General features: G+C 38.9%; 1 protein-coding gene across 1 annotated transcript in view; it reads right to left on the reverse strand.

Moving 5' to 3' along the window:
- Positions 1–8855: 8855 nt before the first annotated feature.
- The window catches only part of LOC144772314 (uncharacterized), a 76618-nt gene continuing 71464 nt past the window's right edge, over positions 8856–14009 (reverse strand). The window contains exons 5-6 of the mRNA XM_078656545.1: positions 12176–13183; positions 8856–12078 (exon numbers count right to left, since the gene is read on the reverse strand). Of these exons, the coding sequence (XP_078512671.1) occupies positions 10639–11979 (1341 nt within the window). The 5' untranslated portion in view covers positions 11980–12078; positions 12176–13183 and the 3' untranslated portion in view covers positions 8856–10638. The remainder of the gene's footprint in view (positions 12079–12175; positions 13184–14009) is intronic.

Genomic DNA, 14009 nt, shown 5'->3' on the forward strand with positions numbered 1-14009 from the left:
ATGTCTTCTAACAAATTGCAGCTTATTTTATCCTGGAGATTGGTGTTTACTTTTCTTTATTGGACTGTTAAGTTATAAGATTTTGGAAAGTAAACGTTCTGACAATTGTGCTGGGCATACAACATTTATATAATTTGTAAATGAACTGAACAAATACATCAAAAGTTTTTCCTGTAACCGGGAAAGCACTTTTTGTAATTCTGAAGTGAAATGAAAATAAGATTTTAATAGGATCGAAATTAATTAGTTGGTGGTGTTCAAATGATAAATATTTGATGAAACCCAATTTTACACATTGTGTAGGCAATATAGTTCTATCGGTAAAACAAATATGAACTAAGAAACTTTTTTGTCATTTTGGTGACAATATCTTAGTCTTGGCATCTTTTGGCATGTTTCCCCTGAGTTTTTGCTTTCTGCCCTCCCGGTTTTGACTGTTTTCGCTGGCACAGTGTTTCTGCGCACTTTTCTCACTGCTGATCAGTGGGAAAGTGCAAGTACTCCTGTGGTAAAGTGCGTTATGGATTGGTGTTTCCATGATTGGATATTTGATTTACTTGTTAGTCCCTAGTAAAGTGCACTGCGTGTGCCAGGGCCTGTAAATCAAATGCTACCAGTGGGCCTGCAGCACTGATTGTGCCACCCACGCGAGTAGCCCTAAAAAGGCAACTTGGACCTGCCATTGCAAATTTGCGCACAGTTGGTAACTGCTGTGCTGACTTGGCAATTGCACCCAGTTGCCAGGCCCTACACCTTCACTTTTCTTCATGTTAGTCACCCCTAAGGTAGGCCCAATGTACTTATTTATTTATTTTTATTTATTTATTTTTAAAATTTCTAGAGCGCGCAAATACCTTGCGGTGTCTCGGCGCAAATACCTTGCGGTGTCCCGGCTCTTGTGGGCAGGGTGCAGTGTATGTAAAAAGTAGGACATGCCCTGGTGTGTGTGGCATATCCTGATATTGAATTACATCCCATTTCATTTTTCACTATTGCAAGGCTACCTGTTCGCCACAGGACAGAATGGGAAGTTTGTTTATAACATAACTGGTCCTGGGAACTAGGTAGGGAAATACAATGTAGTATGCCTGAACTCAGAATCTAAAGATACATCTTTTAGTGAAGGTGATTTTTACATTATGTGTTTGAAAATACCACTTTCAGAAAGTAGGTATTTTCTTGCTCAGTCATCCCGTGTGCCTCTGCTGGAATGTGGATTGCCTGTCTGGGTTTTGGATCACAGAAGGCTGGGGACCCGGGCTGCAATGGGGGAAAGGAGAGATTTCCTTGCACCTCAAAGGGCCTGGTCTGCCCCAGATAATGCAGTCTCCATCTCCTTCCAGGAAATCACACAAGAGAAGGCAGAACTGGTTCTGGCTGGGCACAGACACTCTCTGCCTAAGAGATCAAAGGACTCTGGGATATAAATATTTGGGCCCAGACCCCTGAACCTTGGAACTCTTTTGGACCAAGAAGACTGCCAAGAAGAAGAGCTGGAGAAGCTGGGAGGAGGAACTACCACATTGCTGTGTGCTTTGCGGTGTTGGCCTGCAGTGGCTGCTTCTGTCTTGGGCAGTGAAAGGACTTACTGAACTTTCTGCAATGTACTTTTGTGAGTTTCTCCAAGGGCTTGAGGTAGAGCTTGCCCCCTGTTCAAGTAGTCTCAGTAACAGCAAAGACTTCAAGCTATTCTGCCCTCAGTACTGTGGACTGTGTGTTCTGTGCTGCAACAGAAGAAAAGCAACCAGACGACGTCTATGCTGTCGCTGCCGAATCCCTGTCCTGAAGGCACCGCCGCACCACGACCATGGTCTCACCGAATCCACTTGCTGATGCCACCGAGCCGTTGCTCGCACTGTGACGTGTGGGCACCGCACTCTGCACCGCTTTGTTTCACAACGATGCCTTGGCACCGCAGAGGGCACCGTTGCAACGCCACATCGTGACCCTGGTCTCACTGACACCTGTTGACGCCGCCACCGAGCCGCTGCTTGCACCGCGACTTGTGGGCACCGCCTCGCTTCATGACGACGCCTTGGTATTCCTGACGACGCTGCTCCAGGCCAAAATCTACGACGCAGCTTGCAACATGGTTCAAGAGCTTCGCTCGTAAAGTTACATGATGCACTGCCCTAATACCGCACCGAAGCCTTGGCCTACCGGTGCCATCGACTCCAGTTCGTCCGCGCTTCTGTAACAATGACGCCACTACTTGCACCGTGACCTGCCAGCACCGTGACGAACACCAACTTCATCTCGCACCGCGACGCTGGTCTCACCAACGACGCCATCTGACGCCGCCACCGAGCCGCCACTTGCACCGTGACCTGAGGGCACCGCATCACTGCACTTCGCACCGCAGCACACGAAGCCTGCTGATGCCAGCGCTCCTCACTCCATCAGAGAGGAGATCGACCTGGAACGTGTGTGACTTCAAAGGGTTCCGACTACAGCACCGACATCTGGAACCGACACCTGTGGATGCTGTGTTTTTGGAAGCTCAACGAGAGGTCATACACGTCCTGCATTTCTAAAAGGTACTGTTTGCTGGTCTTCCCAACACCGTAGCTGGCCCGTGACGCAGCGGTCTGCCAGAACTGTTGGATTTGTTTGCTCATGATGCCGTGATAGCCCCGGACGGAGCTATCAACCTCAAGGAACTGTCTATAAAGCATATTTTGATAACTGTAGATTTTTAAGTATTGTATTGTGGATTTTTATCGTTTTTGGTCTTGTCTTAAAGTATATAAAAATATTAGCTATTTTTCCAAACTGGAGTGGTGTCCTTGTGTAGTGCTTACACTGTATTTTTGTTGGTGCAAATACTTTACACTCTGCCTCTAAGATAAGCCTGACTGTTCGTGCCAAGCTACCAAGGGGGTGCGCAGTGGTTGTTTTAGGAGGGTAACTCCCTTATCCTGACTAGGAAGAAGGGTCCCTATTTGGACAAAGGTGCACGCCCTTGCCAACTTGAGACCCCCATTTCTAACACAATGCTATTAGTGAACCAAGAGAGAAGTCAGGGGCCACTTGTATCCTATATGTGGTCTAGATTTTTATTATACTTGGAGCCAAAGTTAATCAAATAAAAGAGTATTTTGCACAGCAGATATGCTGAACTCAAACAGTTGAAGATGCCCTTGTATGTGATAATGAAGAAAAAGGTGACTCAGTGAAATAAAATGTTTGCATAGGATCACACAATTTGGGCATGTTTATGGGTCAAGTGCTTCGCAGATAGGTTGAGTAGATCACTGAAGTCACTAAACCTATAGGTCTAGTAACATTGTCTGATTTTGAGAGGCCTGATGCATTAAAGATTACATTCTAAAACCATTGGCCCTACACAAAAGACGTGTTTACAGTCATCCTTGTACAGATGTAAACCCTTGTCCTTTTTTTACGGCTAAATAACTTTGCAATGAACACTACTGCACATGAAAACACAGCATGACATGAGCCGTAATATGCAAAGCTGCTGAACGAAACCTGCAATTTATTACCATTGATGATGGATGGGAGTGGACTCACTCAAGACTTCGCTACTCAAGAGTCATGGCCCCACTGCCCATTGAGAACATATTAGTCTCTATGCAGCAACAATGATACAGTTTGATTTATTAACATTAGGGCATTTCGTTTAACATTGGTTTCAAAACAAGTATTTCACATAAAGTCCTCATCACCATGAAAAATCATTACTCAAGCATGTCGGCTTTGGTTGAGCAAAGAATGACGTTTTATAGAAGTGCGACAGCTGCTCCAGCAGGAGCGTCCAGCGCTAGTTGGAGGTAAAGTACCCAGAAAGAATAGTTGAAATGTCTAAGACAGAAACCGGAGGAGCATTCACAGTTCTTTAAAAAAGTAATGTTTTTAGCTAGGTTTTGAACATGAACTCTGACTGTATATTCCTAAGACAATCAGGATACAAATTCCACAGTTTGGATGCCAGATAGGAGAAAGCCCTGCCCCCAGCTCTGGATTTGTATATTCTTGGAACAACAAGCACATTTTGGTGAGCAGACTGTAAATGTCTGAGGGCGGATATATTTTCACTTGGTTCTGACTGTAACTCGGGCCTGTCAGATTCACAGCTCTATAAGTGAATATAAGTGCTTTGAATTAAATTATTTGACTGATAGGTACATTCAGGGCCAGGCGAGCCGTAGCATTTTAGTCTATTTACACACCCTTGAGGTTTCTCAAGGAGCAGGATATTTGCTTAATGAAGCCTAGATGATATTAGGGCGTGAGTGATACATTTGCGAGTGTTTGCTGGTTGAAATTTGAACATTATTTCCCTGAGAGATTTCATTACTGCAAAGCATGTACCAGTTGTGGCATTGACTTGCGGTTTAAAGGACAGTGAGATGCCAATTTTAACACCTACGTTTTTTGCCATGGAGGTGGGGGCAAAAGGGAAGCCCAGTTCAGACGGCTAAAATTCTCACCATAACCGGCAGAGAGGAGGTGCTGAAGACTAGGATCTCAGATTTTTCTGAGTTTAGGCTGAGTCAGTTCCTAAACCTCCAGTCTGCCACTGCAGAAGGCAGCCTTGAAAACTGTCTATAGCGGAGTTGTCTAGGTCATTGAAAGCAAACATCAACTGGGTGTCTCCAGCGTACGACACAACATTATAGCCCCAGGGTTGAGCTACCACAGAAAGGGGGGCAGTATAGACGTTAAATAACATGGGGCTGAGCCCTGGAGTACCCCAACATTCCAAATCATTGTCAACGAAGATTAGAAAAGTATCAAGTTAATATAGAGGTTTGTGGGGTATCTGATTTCTGCGTCTACATTTAGTTTAGCATTTTCTTTTTTTAAAGAAGTGCGTTTGGGGAAAGAAGTGGTATACATTATGTAGAGCTCTCCATAACGTTCTACTCTTCTAAAAATAAGTTTTGAGTTAAAACTATTTAATTGAGCTTTTGTAATCAGACCGTACAATAAACATGAAAAAAGAGCACAGAAAGAAGAAACAATAACAAAATACTGGTACTTATAAAGTCATATGAAGCATTGATGAATCATATCACTGGAATATATCAAAAGACAATAAGATAGCTATGAAGTTACAGTATGAGTAATAGAAAGTATCATTTAGATCATTACATTAATACCTATATACCTATGGAAAGGTATACATTTTGAAAAATATAATACTTCAGTGTTCTCCTCAAAATGTCATGTTTATGTAATGTAAGAGTAGGATGAGAAGACATTCTATCACCTTGTGTTGTAAATATGATCCATGCCCACCAGATATGTATAAACAATAAATTAGCATTTTTACAATGAAATATAATAGATTAAATATAGTGACAGATATGCACGACGATAGGGAAAACAATTTTCATACAACAGAATATGGCAATTTAATAGATATATTGATATTTTCCAAATAATAGTCCATACTCCAGACTAAAAAGCATATATAGCAATGAGCAGTCAAAAAATAAATGTTTCAAAGAACCATTAGTAACATGACAATGCCAGCAAATGTAAAATCCAATAGTTTAGCTTCGAACAATCTAACAGGAGTCTATAAACAGTATAAAAAAAGAGATCTGATTACTATAAGTAAACAGGGATAATATTTTCTTGTAAACCTTTATGTAACATGATCATATTGATGAATTTTTTTTAAAGACAGTTCTAGAATAACATTGTGAAACGAAGAAGGGAGTTGATAGCATTCCATTTTTAGGGAGTTCAGAGGAAGGAAGAAAAAAAATTGTAGTAAATTAGTGAATGATTAAAAAAAAAATCATTAACTTGACTTATTTTGGAGAAGTAAAACATTATGGGATATGTACAGTTTTTCCAATAATTTATATCACGATGAAGTTTCATAGCAGGATTTAACCACAAAGAAGTCTGTTTAGAATGTTTAATACTAGTATAAAATAATTCATCATACAAGAGAGCTAGTTTTGTAGCTCTAACAACTGGAGATAGTTTGTTAAAAGATTTTATAATGTAGATAGTTATTAGGGGAAGTGATTAGTAAGGTATTCAAGTTTAACTCACATAATAGTAGAGGTTAATGTAGCATTATGAACCAAAGAGGATCCTGGTCATACAATAAAGGTAGTGTGGTGATCATAAAAATTAGATAGTCTCAAAACAGCATTGTTAATGTCACGTTGGAGTTTCAAATAATTTTTTTCCTGGGGATTCCAAATAAAGTTTGATAGTATTTTCTGATACCTTTCACAAAAGGATAATGGGACTTAAAGAGGTAACACATACAATAGCTGCAGGACAACCACCATTTTTAATTTACTGAATCCACCCCCACTAAGTCAAATTAAGAAAGATCAATGTCCCATTTTAACTTTTTGAATAACACATTCATTTTTAAGTATACTGTAAACTATTTGCAAAAAGGATTCTGAGGTATTCAAGTTTATTTGGACATCAGACACTATTATATTGTTTAATCATATTTGATGTGCATTATCCAGTAAGAGGAAACAATGATATCATATTTACATTAAGGGTATAATCTGAAACTAGTGAGTAATTTTTAATTCTGTCCAGTATTATCACAATTGATGTAGCTGGATCATAAATAAATAATAGATCATCAGCATATGCTGAAGTCTGAGCAGTAGTGTTAACAAATCTAAGACATTTATTATGAGGAGAGATCCATATAAGGTTAAGTAGAGGTTCAATCGCCAATATAAAAAGAAGCGGAGAAAGGGGGGAACCCTGTCTAGTTCCTTAAAAGAGATAGGAGTTATAAATATGGGCACTATCTAATACTTTAGCAGTAGGAGAAATATAACAAGCTCTATCCATGTTAAAAAAAAGGCTGACCAAAAATATAAAAAGAGCCAATTAAATGTATCGACACTTTTTCTGCATCTACTGCAAGTAAGTCTGATGGTAGGTCTTTATTATAGATGAAATACCATGCCAACCAGTCTGATGTAGAGCACACAATCTGTATTTCATAAAACCAACGTGGCTAGTGTGAATTAGCTGACCAAGTTCTTTAGATAGTCTAGTAGCAAGAAATTTGGCATGGGTTTTACAATAGTAATTGATTAATGATATTGATCTGTACGTGGAAACAATTGTGGAATTTGTATCTTGCTTAGGAAAAACTACAATCAAGGCTTCAGAAAAAGAATTGGGTAAAGCTGCATATTGTGCAAAATGTGTAAGAAAATAGGATGCTAATTGTGCAGTGAAGGTTTTATATAACTCAGCAGAAATGCCATTTGGGACAGATGATTTTTAAGAATTAAGTGACGCAATGGCAGATTGAATTTCGTAAGAGAAATTAGGACATGTAAAGAATCTCTGTTGTCTTTAGTTAAGATAAAATATCCTTGAAAGATGTCAACAATTATCAGAAATCTGATTGAATAGCATGTTTTGTTAGTTTATCATGTTTTTTACGCAATTAGCAAGGAGTTTCCTAGATCTATTGGCTTGAAAATAAATCTTTGCTCTATTGTTTGATATGTGCAGACCACCATGTTTGTATCGTAATGTTTGTAGTTGTTTTTTATAAACCACTTATTTTAGGAGAAAATAGCCTTTCTTATTTAGTAATCTCTGTTTATAAATTAGTTATTTATGAGAGAATAGTTTGTTTGCATTAACTGTAAGAGAGATAGCTAAGCATCTATTATAAGCCTTGAACAAATCCCACAAGGTTACTTTAGACGTGTCATTGTCTGCATCAACAGCAAAAAAAGCGAAAAAGAATTTATTAATTTTTTTTTGTATTCATCTTCGAGAACAATATCAGCATTCCTTTTTCAGCAGGATTTATGGAGCTACTGTTGGCCTAGTTTAATTAAAACATATATCATTACATGGCCTTAAATATCAATTGCATGCATCTTGGGACAGGGGATTGTTTGGCATAAACCTCTAGAATGGGGTTCTCCACAGTCGTTCCTGGAGGGCGGGATCCATGGCAGATTTTTAAGATAACTACATTTACCTAAATGGAGATATTCAAATAATTTGGCACGGATCCAGCCCTCCAGGACTGACTTTAGAGAACCCTGTTCTAGATGCCAGTAGCTAATCAATCCTGTGATATGGGAAACAAGGATTCGAGAAAAGGGTAAATTCTTTACCAGTGGGAAAATGAAGTCTCGAAATATTTGATAATTTTGTGTTTTTGAAGACAAAATTAAAAAAAGTACAAACAGGAAATGTTCAAAAAGGTTTAAACTTGGGCACAGAAACTAATATTTGTATGATGCAGAAAATAGATGTGAATGATATGATTTTATCCTCCATGGTTAAAGGTCACTTTGGAGGTTTTGTTTTTTCTCTGCTGAAAAAAAGAAAAATGGTGTGACCGTTCATTTTTCTAAAAGACTTCTTCTTCAAATGTTGTTAATGCTAGGTTTATACATGCTGAATTACAGATTGATTGATTAAACAGTTTTGTATTTAGTCAATATTTATGATCCTACAACAGATGAGCCAAATTGGTTGGAAAGCTGTTACTTCTGAAATTGTTAAGCTTGACAGTGTTCCTTTAAGTACTAGTTAAGGCTCTATTTTTAGACCAGACACTCTATTGAATAGACTAATATGCCTAGAAAAATATTTATTGATCTTTCTATGCTTTATGCTTCAGGCATGCAATGTCTGAAGAGTTTAACATTTGATAAAACAATTTTAGGTTGGACAATTTAAAATGATAAAAATAACTGAAAGGAGGAGAAAGAATCAGAGAAGAAAAAGATGACTGAGATGAGAAGTATTAATAAAAATAGTAAAAAAAGAATCTTAGAACATATGAAAACAAATAATACATACAACACAGAACAAACAAACAATGATGGAATGTTCAATAGAAGTGAAGCCCAGCGGAGAAAGCATAATATGGAGCAGTGATGCAACACTACGAACCAGCCACAAACAATTGATGTATGACAGAGGACACAGCATTATCAATCAAATAGACTACAAATCAACAATATCTTGTTGCCTCAAATTGATAGGATGATGTTGATCAAGAATCTCAATCATGCCCTTGGGATTACTGAAGGGTTTTGTTGATCCATCTAAAAGATTTGCATGGTCGAAGGGTCAAACAAGCCATATTTATATCCCAAATTCAAGAGTTGAGGTGAAAGTGTTGTAAATGGACTACTAATGCTTACCATTTCTTTTTCAAAGTCTTGGTGAAATATAGATCGTATTACCATCCACCATTTCCTAAGGAATTTCCTAGATCGCCTTCCTTATCATGACATCGTAGTGATGACGTAGTTTTGGTTTAGACTGGTTTTCCTTCCTAGGTGACAGAGTAGCGTTATCAACCTCAAATCAGTCTTCAGAAATAAAGTTTAACAGTTTGTATAGGAACATTTTCACATAAGCATGACAGCTTTTCAAGGGACTTTGGAAGGTTAAAAGCCTGGAGGTTATATGGTCTTCTGCGATTTTCGTAGTCAAGCAGTTAGGTAATTTTGGGGAGAAATTTGTGAAACAAGACGAGATAATTCATAGTATATTTAATATCTAGGCTAATCATATCTGTGTTGCTATGAACTGCCAGTATTTCCACTAGAATTTTATTTAGTGATGGTTCTTCTATCTCATCTACGAGACAAACTTAAAATCAAACTTCTGCAAACGTACTAAGGTGTAAGATTAATGAATTGTCTTCAAAATCAATAAAAGATAATTGTTCCTGAGATTTAATAAAGTAAAATGTACTGTGGGCACGAGGAGCACGGAAACATGAAAAAACAACCTTATTAAGACAGACCTTTGAGCTCCTATTAAAACATAGGAGCGGGTCTAGTCAAAGCCATTCAGTTTCCTTCCAAGGGTGCCGCCTCCTCGACAGAAGTTTGAGATTAAAGGTGATGCATTATTGGTGCGTGAAACCCACATAAAAAGCACCATACACATCGAAAAGTAAGAGCTAGAAAAGCTCTCTGTGTAGGAAAGGCATGAACCTCTAATCCTGCAGAGCAAGAGAACGGCACAAGTTGTATGCTTAGTTGCAAGGGCTTGTAGTCCGGCCGGTGAGCATCAGCTTACAGTTCTGTGTCCAGCCTGGTTGCGTGCATGCTTTGACTCCTTCAAAATAAGCTTCTTTCCCTTCTCCCATCCCCTGCAGGTTTGGTACTGTCCATTATGTTGAACCTAGGAAGCACACTGCTTCTCCCAAAGTTCATCAGGAATAGAAATAATGTTTTATTGTTTCCCAAAGCATTCTTGCGCCCAAGTGTGCACTGCACATGGACTGTTGTTTACTGCTACGACATATTATTAACAGTAAGTGAAATCAAGCATGTTTAAAACAATTATAAAAATACACAGACAATTCTATCAAAAAAGAAATAGCGACACACCATGAGGATGAACAGATGAATCAATAGCATTGGGATGTCAGTTAAAACAAAACTACAAAGATTATAAATTTAAATTTACCTGGAAGTTAACGTTTACATAATTAATTACCGCAATCACCATCTGCAGGTGCATGGATGGAATGTAAAAAGTGCCCCATGGTCAACATTGTTAAAAGTTACCAAGATATTGAGCAATAGGAGCACTGAGATCTCTCTCCTTTCTAGCACGCATAAGGCATCTGGAACAGAGGTTAGAGGTGCTGATTTAGTAAAGCTTTTTCCCCATTCACTGCAGGTGTAGGATTTTTTTTCCTGCGTGTGTTCGCTGGTGGATTTTTAGGGTTCCTAACACACGAAAGTTCTTCCCACATTCATTGCAAGAGTATGGTTTTTCTCCTGTGTGTCTTCGCTGATGGATTTTTAATTTTGATACCTCAGTGAAGCTATAGTTACATTCACTACAAGGATATGGTTTTTCCCCTGTGTGTGTTCGTAGGTGGCCTCTCAAGCTTGATGAGAAAGGAAACTTCTTTCCACATTCACTGCACGTGTATGGTTTTTCCTGTGTGTGCGTTCTATGATGGAGCATTAGGTTTGCTCTTCGAGCAAAGCTCTTACCACATTCAATGCATGTGAATGGTTTTTCCCCTGTGTGTGTTCGCTGATGTTTCTTTAGACTTTGTATTGCAGCAAAGCACTTTCCACATTCACTACAGGTGTATGATTTATTTTGTCCTGTGTGTATTCGCTGGTGGACCCTTAGGTTTCCTGACAGACTAAAGTTCTTTCCACATTCACTGCAAGTGTATGGTTTTTCTCCGGTGTGTGTTCGCTGATGGATCTTTAGTTTTGATGAATCAGTGAAGCTATTGTTACATTCACTACAAGAGTATGGTTTTTCCCCTGTGTGGGTTCGTAGGTGGCATTTCAAGCTAGTTGAGAAAGGAAACTTCTTTCCACATTCACTGCATGTGTAAGGTTTTTCCTTGGTGTGTGTTCTCTGATGGTGCATTAAGGTTGCTCTTTGAGTAAAGCTTCGATCACATTCACTGCATGTGAATGGTTTTTCTCCTGTGTGTGTTCGCTGATGTTTCTTTAGATTAGATATCTGAGTAAAGCACTTCCCACATTCACTGCAAACATATGGTTTTTCCCCTGTGTGTATTAGCCGGTGGGTCTTTAAATTTATGGATTTACTAAAGTTCTTTCCACATTCACTACAGGTGTATGGTTTTTCTCCTGTATGTGTTCGCAGATGGTTCTTTAGTGACATTGAATAAGCAAAGTTTTTTCCACATTCATTACAGCAGTAAGGCTTTTCTCCTGTGTGGGTTCGCTCATGGGCCGTTAGTTTTCCTGCTAAAGCAAAGCTCTTTCCACACTCACTGCAGGTATATGGCTTTTCTCCTGTGTGTGTTCGCACATGGCTCTTTAATGTCGATGAACTGTTAAATCTTTTTCCACATTCATTACACCTGTATGGCTTTTCTCCGGTGTGTGTTCGAAGATGGATATTTAGATGTCCTGAGAAAGCAAAGAACTTTCCACATTCACTGCATGTATTTCTTTTTTCTCTTGTATGTGTTCGATATATGACCTGTTGATCAGATTGCTCATTTAAACTCATCTTACATAAATAGGTTTTTTACTGAGTTGTTGCTGATGACAATGTAGGGATGATGAGAGATTAAAACCCTTCCCACAAACAAGGCATCTGTATGCTTTTCTTAACCACTTGGCTGCTAAGGGGTGTGTGCGAGGTCCATTGACTTTCCATTGAAATCAATGGAAACTCCATGACGAGTTACCCTTGTCATTAGCACTGAAGGGGTTAAGTTTTTGTTTGCGAATGAACTCTCAGTTGTGATGGTTGATGAATACTCTTGACGCATTCACTGTGTCTTTATCACTTTTCCCCAGAGCATGCTTGCTGATGCTGCTTTAGTACAGAGGAGAAACCAAAGATCTTCTTAAGTTTGTTGTGCATGCATGTTTTTTCTCTAAGGTTTATTGTCAAAGAGTCAGTTATATTTTGGCATAGTTCATGTTAATGTGTTCCCTGACTGACTAGTGTGCTTGCTGACAAACTAACTGTATTCCAACAGTAACTGCAAATGGGTAGTACTTGCAATGTATGTTTATGAGTTTATAATAATGTTGAATGGTGTTTGGAAAGCTTGCCAGACTGATAACATATCTATCAGGGCTCCTGTCTTCAACCCAAGTTAAAAATTTTAAAATCTGCAAACAAAGAATAAAATGTATAGCTTTATGAAGCATACAAAGAACAAACCTTGTTAAAAAGTCTTTACATTCTAGGATAGTGTGCTGTAATGTACATAGCCAAAGCTTTCTTCAGTTGTACCTTCACATGTCTGATTCACAATTCATATTGTGTACGCCCATCGTCTTTTTCTAGAGATTGCAAAGTCCATTCGAAACAAAGTTTATAATGGTCTAACACCACAGTATAGTTATCATGTTAGGAAGTGGAGCACGGTTGTACCTATCTAATACTTATCTCAGACAAAGGGCGGCATCTGGAATCTTTTAATACTGGTTGCATTGTACCCGTATCATTGTTGTGCTAATATTTCATTTCAATGTTTTGGGTTCGGCAGCATGAGTATCCTCAGCGTCTTGAAGCCACTGGATTGCACCTGATGTTTCTTGCCGGATTTATCTGTTCATATACAAGATTCTTACTGTGCTGTTCTATCTATAATTACTGTATGCCATTATTTCGAGCTCTTCTTGAATATCGGACAGCTTTCAAGTATTAATGAATTTTCTTCATTACTCTTCATCTTATATGTTCACAAATCTGCTCTCTGTGGATGCAAAAATATTTGTAATCTCTAAATATATAAGCAACACATAGAACACTATGCGGCAGACAACATAAGTACTTATTTTCTACCAAGTTGTATACCATAGGCCTGATGTAGATGTTATTGGGCGGTGTTCATGCCGTCACCATGGCAGAGTACCTTTCTCTTGACATGGTGAGGGTACTCCTCCCGCCACATTTTGAGATGAGATGCCTGGCAGCCCAGCGGACTTCTCTTGCATTTACAGGACTCACCATCCTGGTAGTTCCTGTAAGTTCATTGAAAGTGTGCCTTGAGGCACCATCAGCATCGCGGCATTGCACACTTTCAATTTTATTTTCAAAAATAAAATCTCAAAGCAGGATTTTGTTTTTGAAAAGAAAAAAAGAAAGTAAACAAAAAAGAACAATGACCCACCCCAACCCTCCCACCTCCCCCCATTGTGGGACGGCTCTCCCATTGCACAGGGGTCATTGTAAAGTTTGACCTTTTATATACCACCACCTTTTAGGTGGCAGTTTGTACTCTTAATCGAGCAAGCAAACTTCCAAACCTCCAACGGCCCTTTCTTTGTAGGGCTGTCAGAGGTTTATACAGGGAGAGGAGACTTTGTAGTCTCCGCTTTCTAAATACTGAAGGCCGGCCTGCCTGTAAATTAAGTGGACGGACCTCCATATTGCCAACATCTAAATCAGGTCCTAGGTTTTTAATGCAATGTAAAAAAGTGAATGTCTGAATTACTCTCAGTCACTGGTATTATTCTAGGCAGCAATTCAGTTCATTGCTTTTAGCTCACTTTGCTACTAAAGACAAAACATAAATTTGG

This window comes from Lissotriton helveticus, chromosome 8, assembly GCF_964261635.1.
Source record: "Lissotriton helveticus chromosome 8, aLisHel1.1, whole genome shotgun sequence".
NCBI lineage: Eukaryota > Metazoa > Chordata > Amphibia > Caudata > Salamandridae > Lissotriton > Lissotriton helveticus.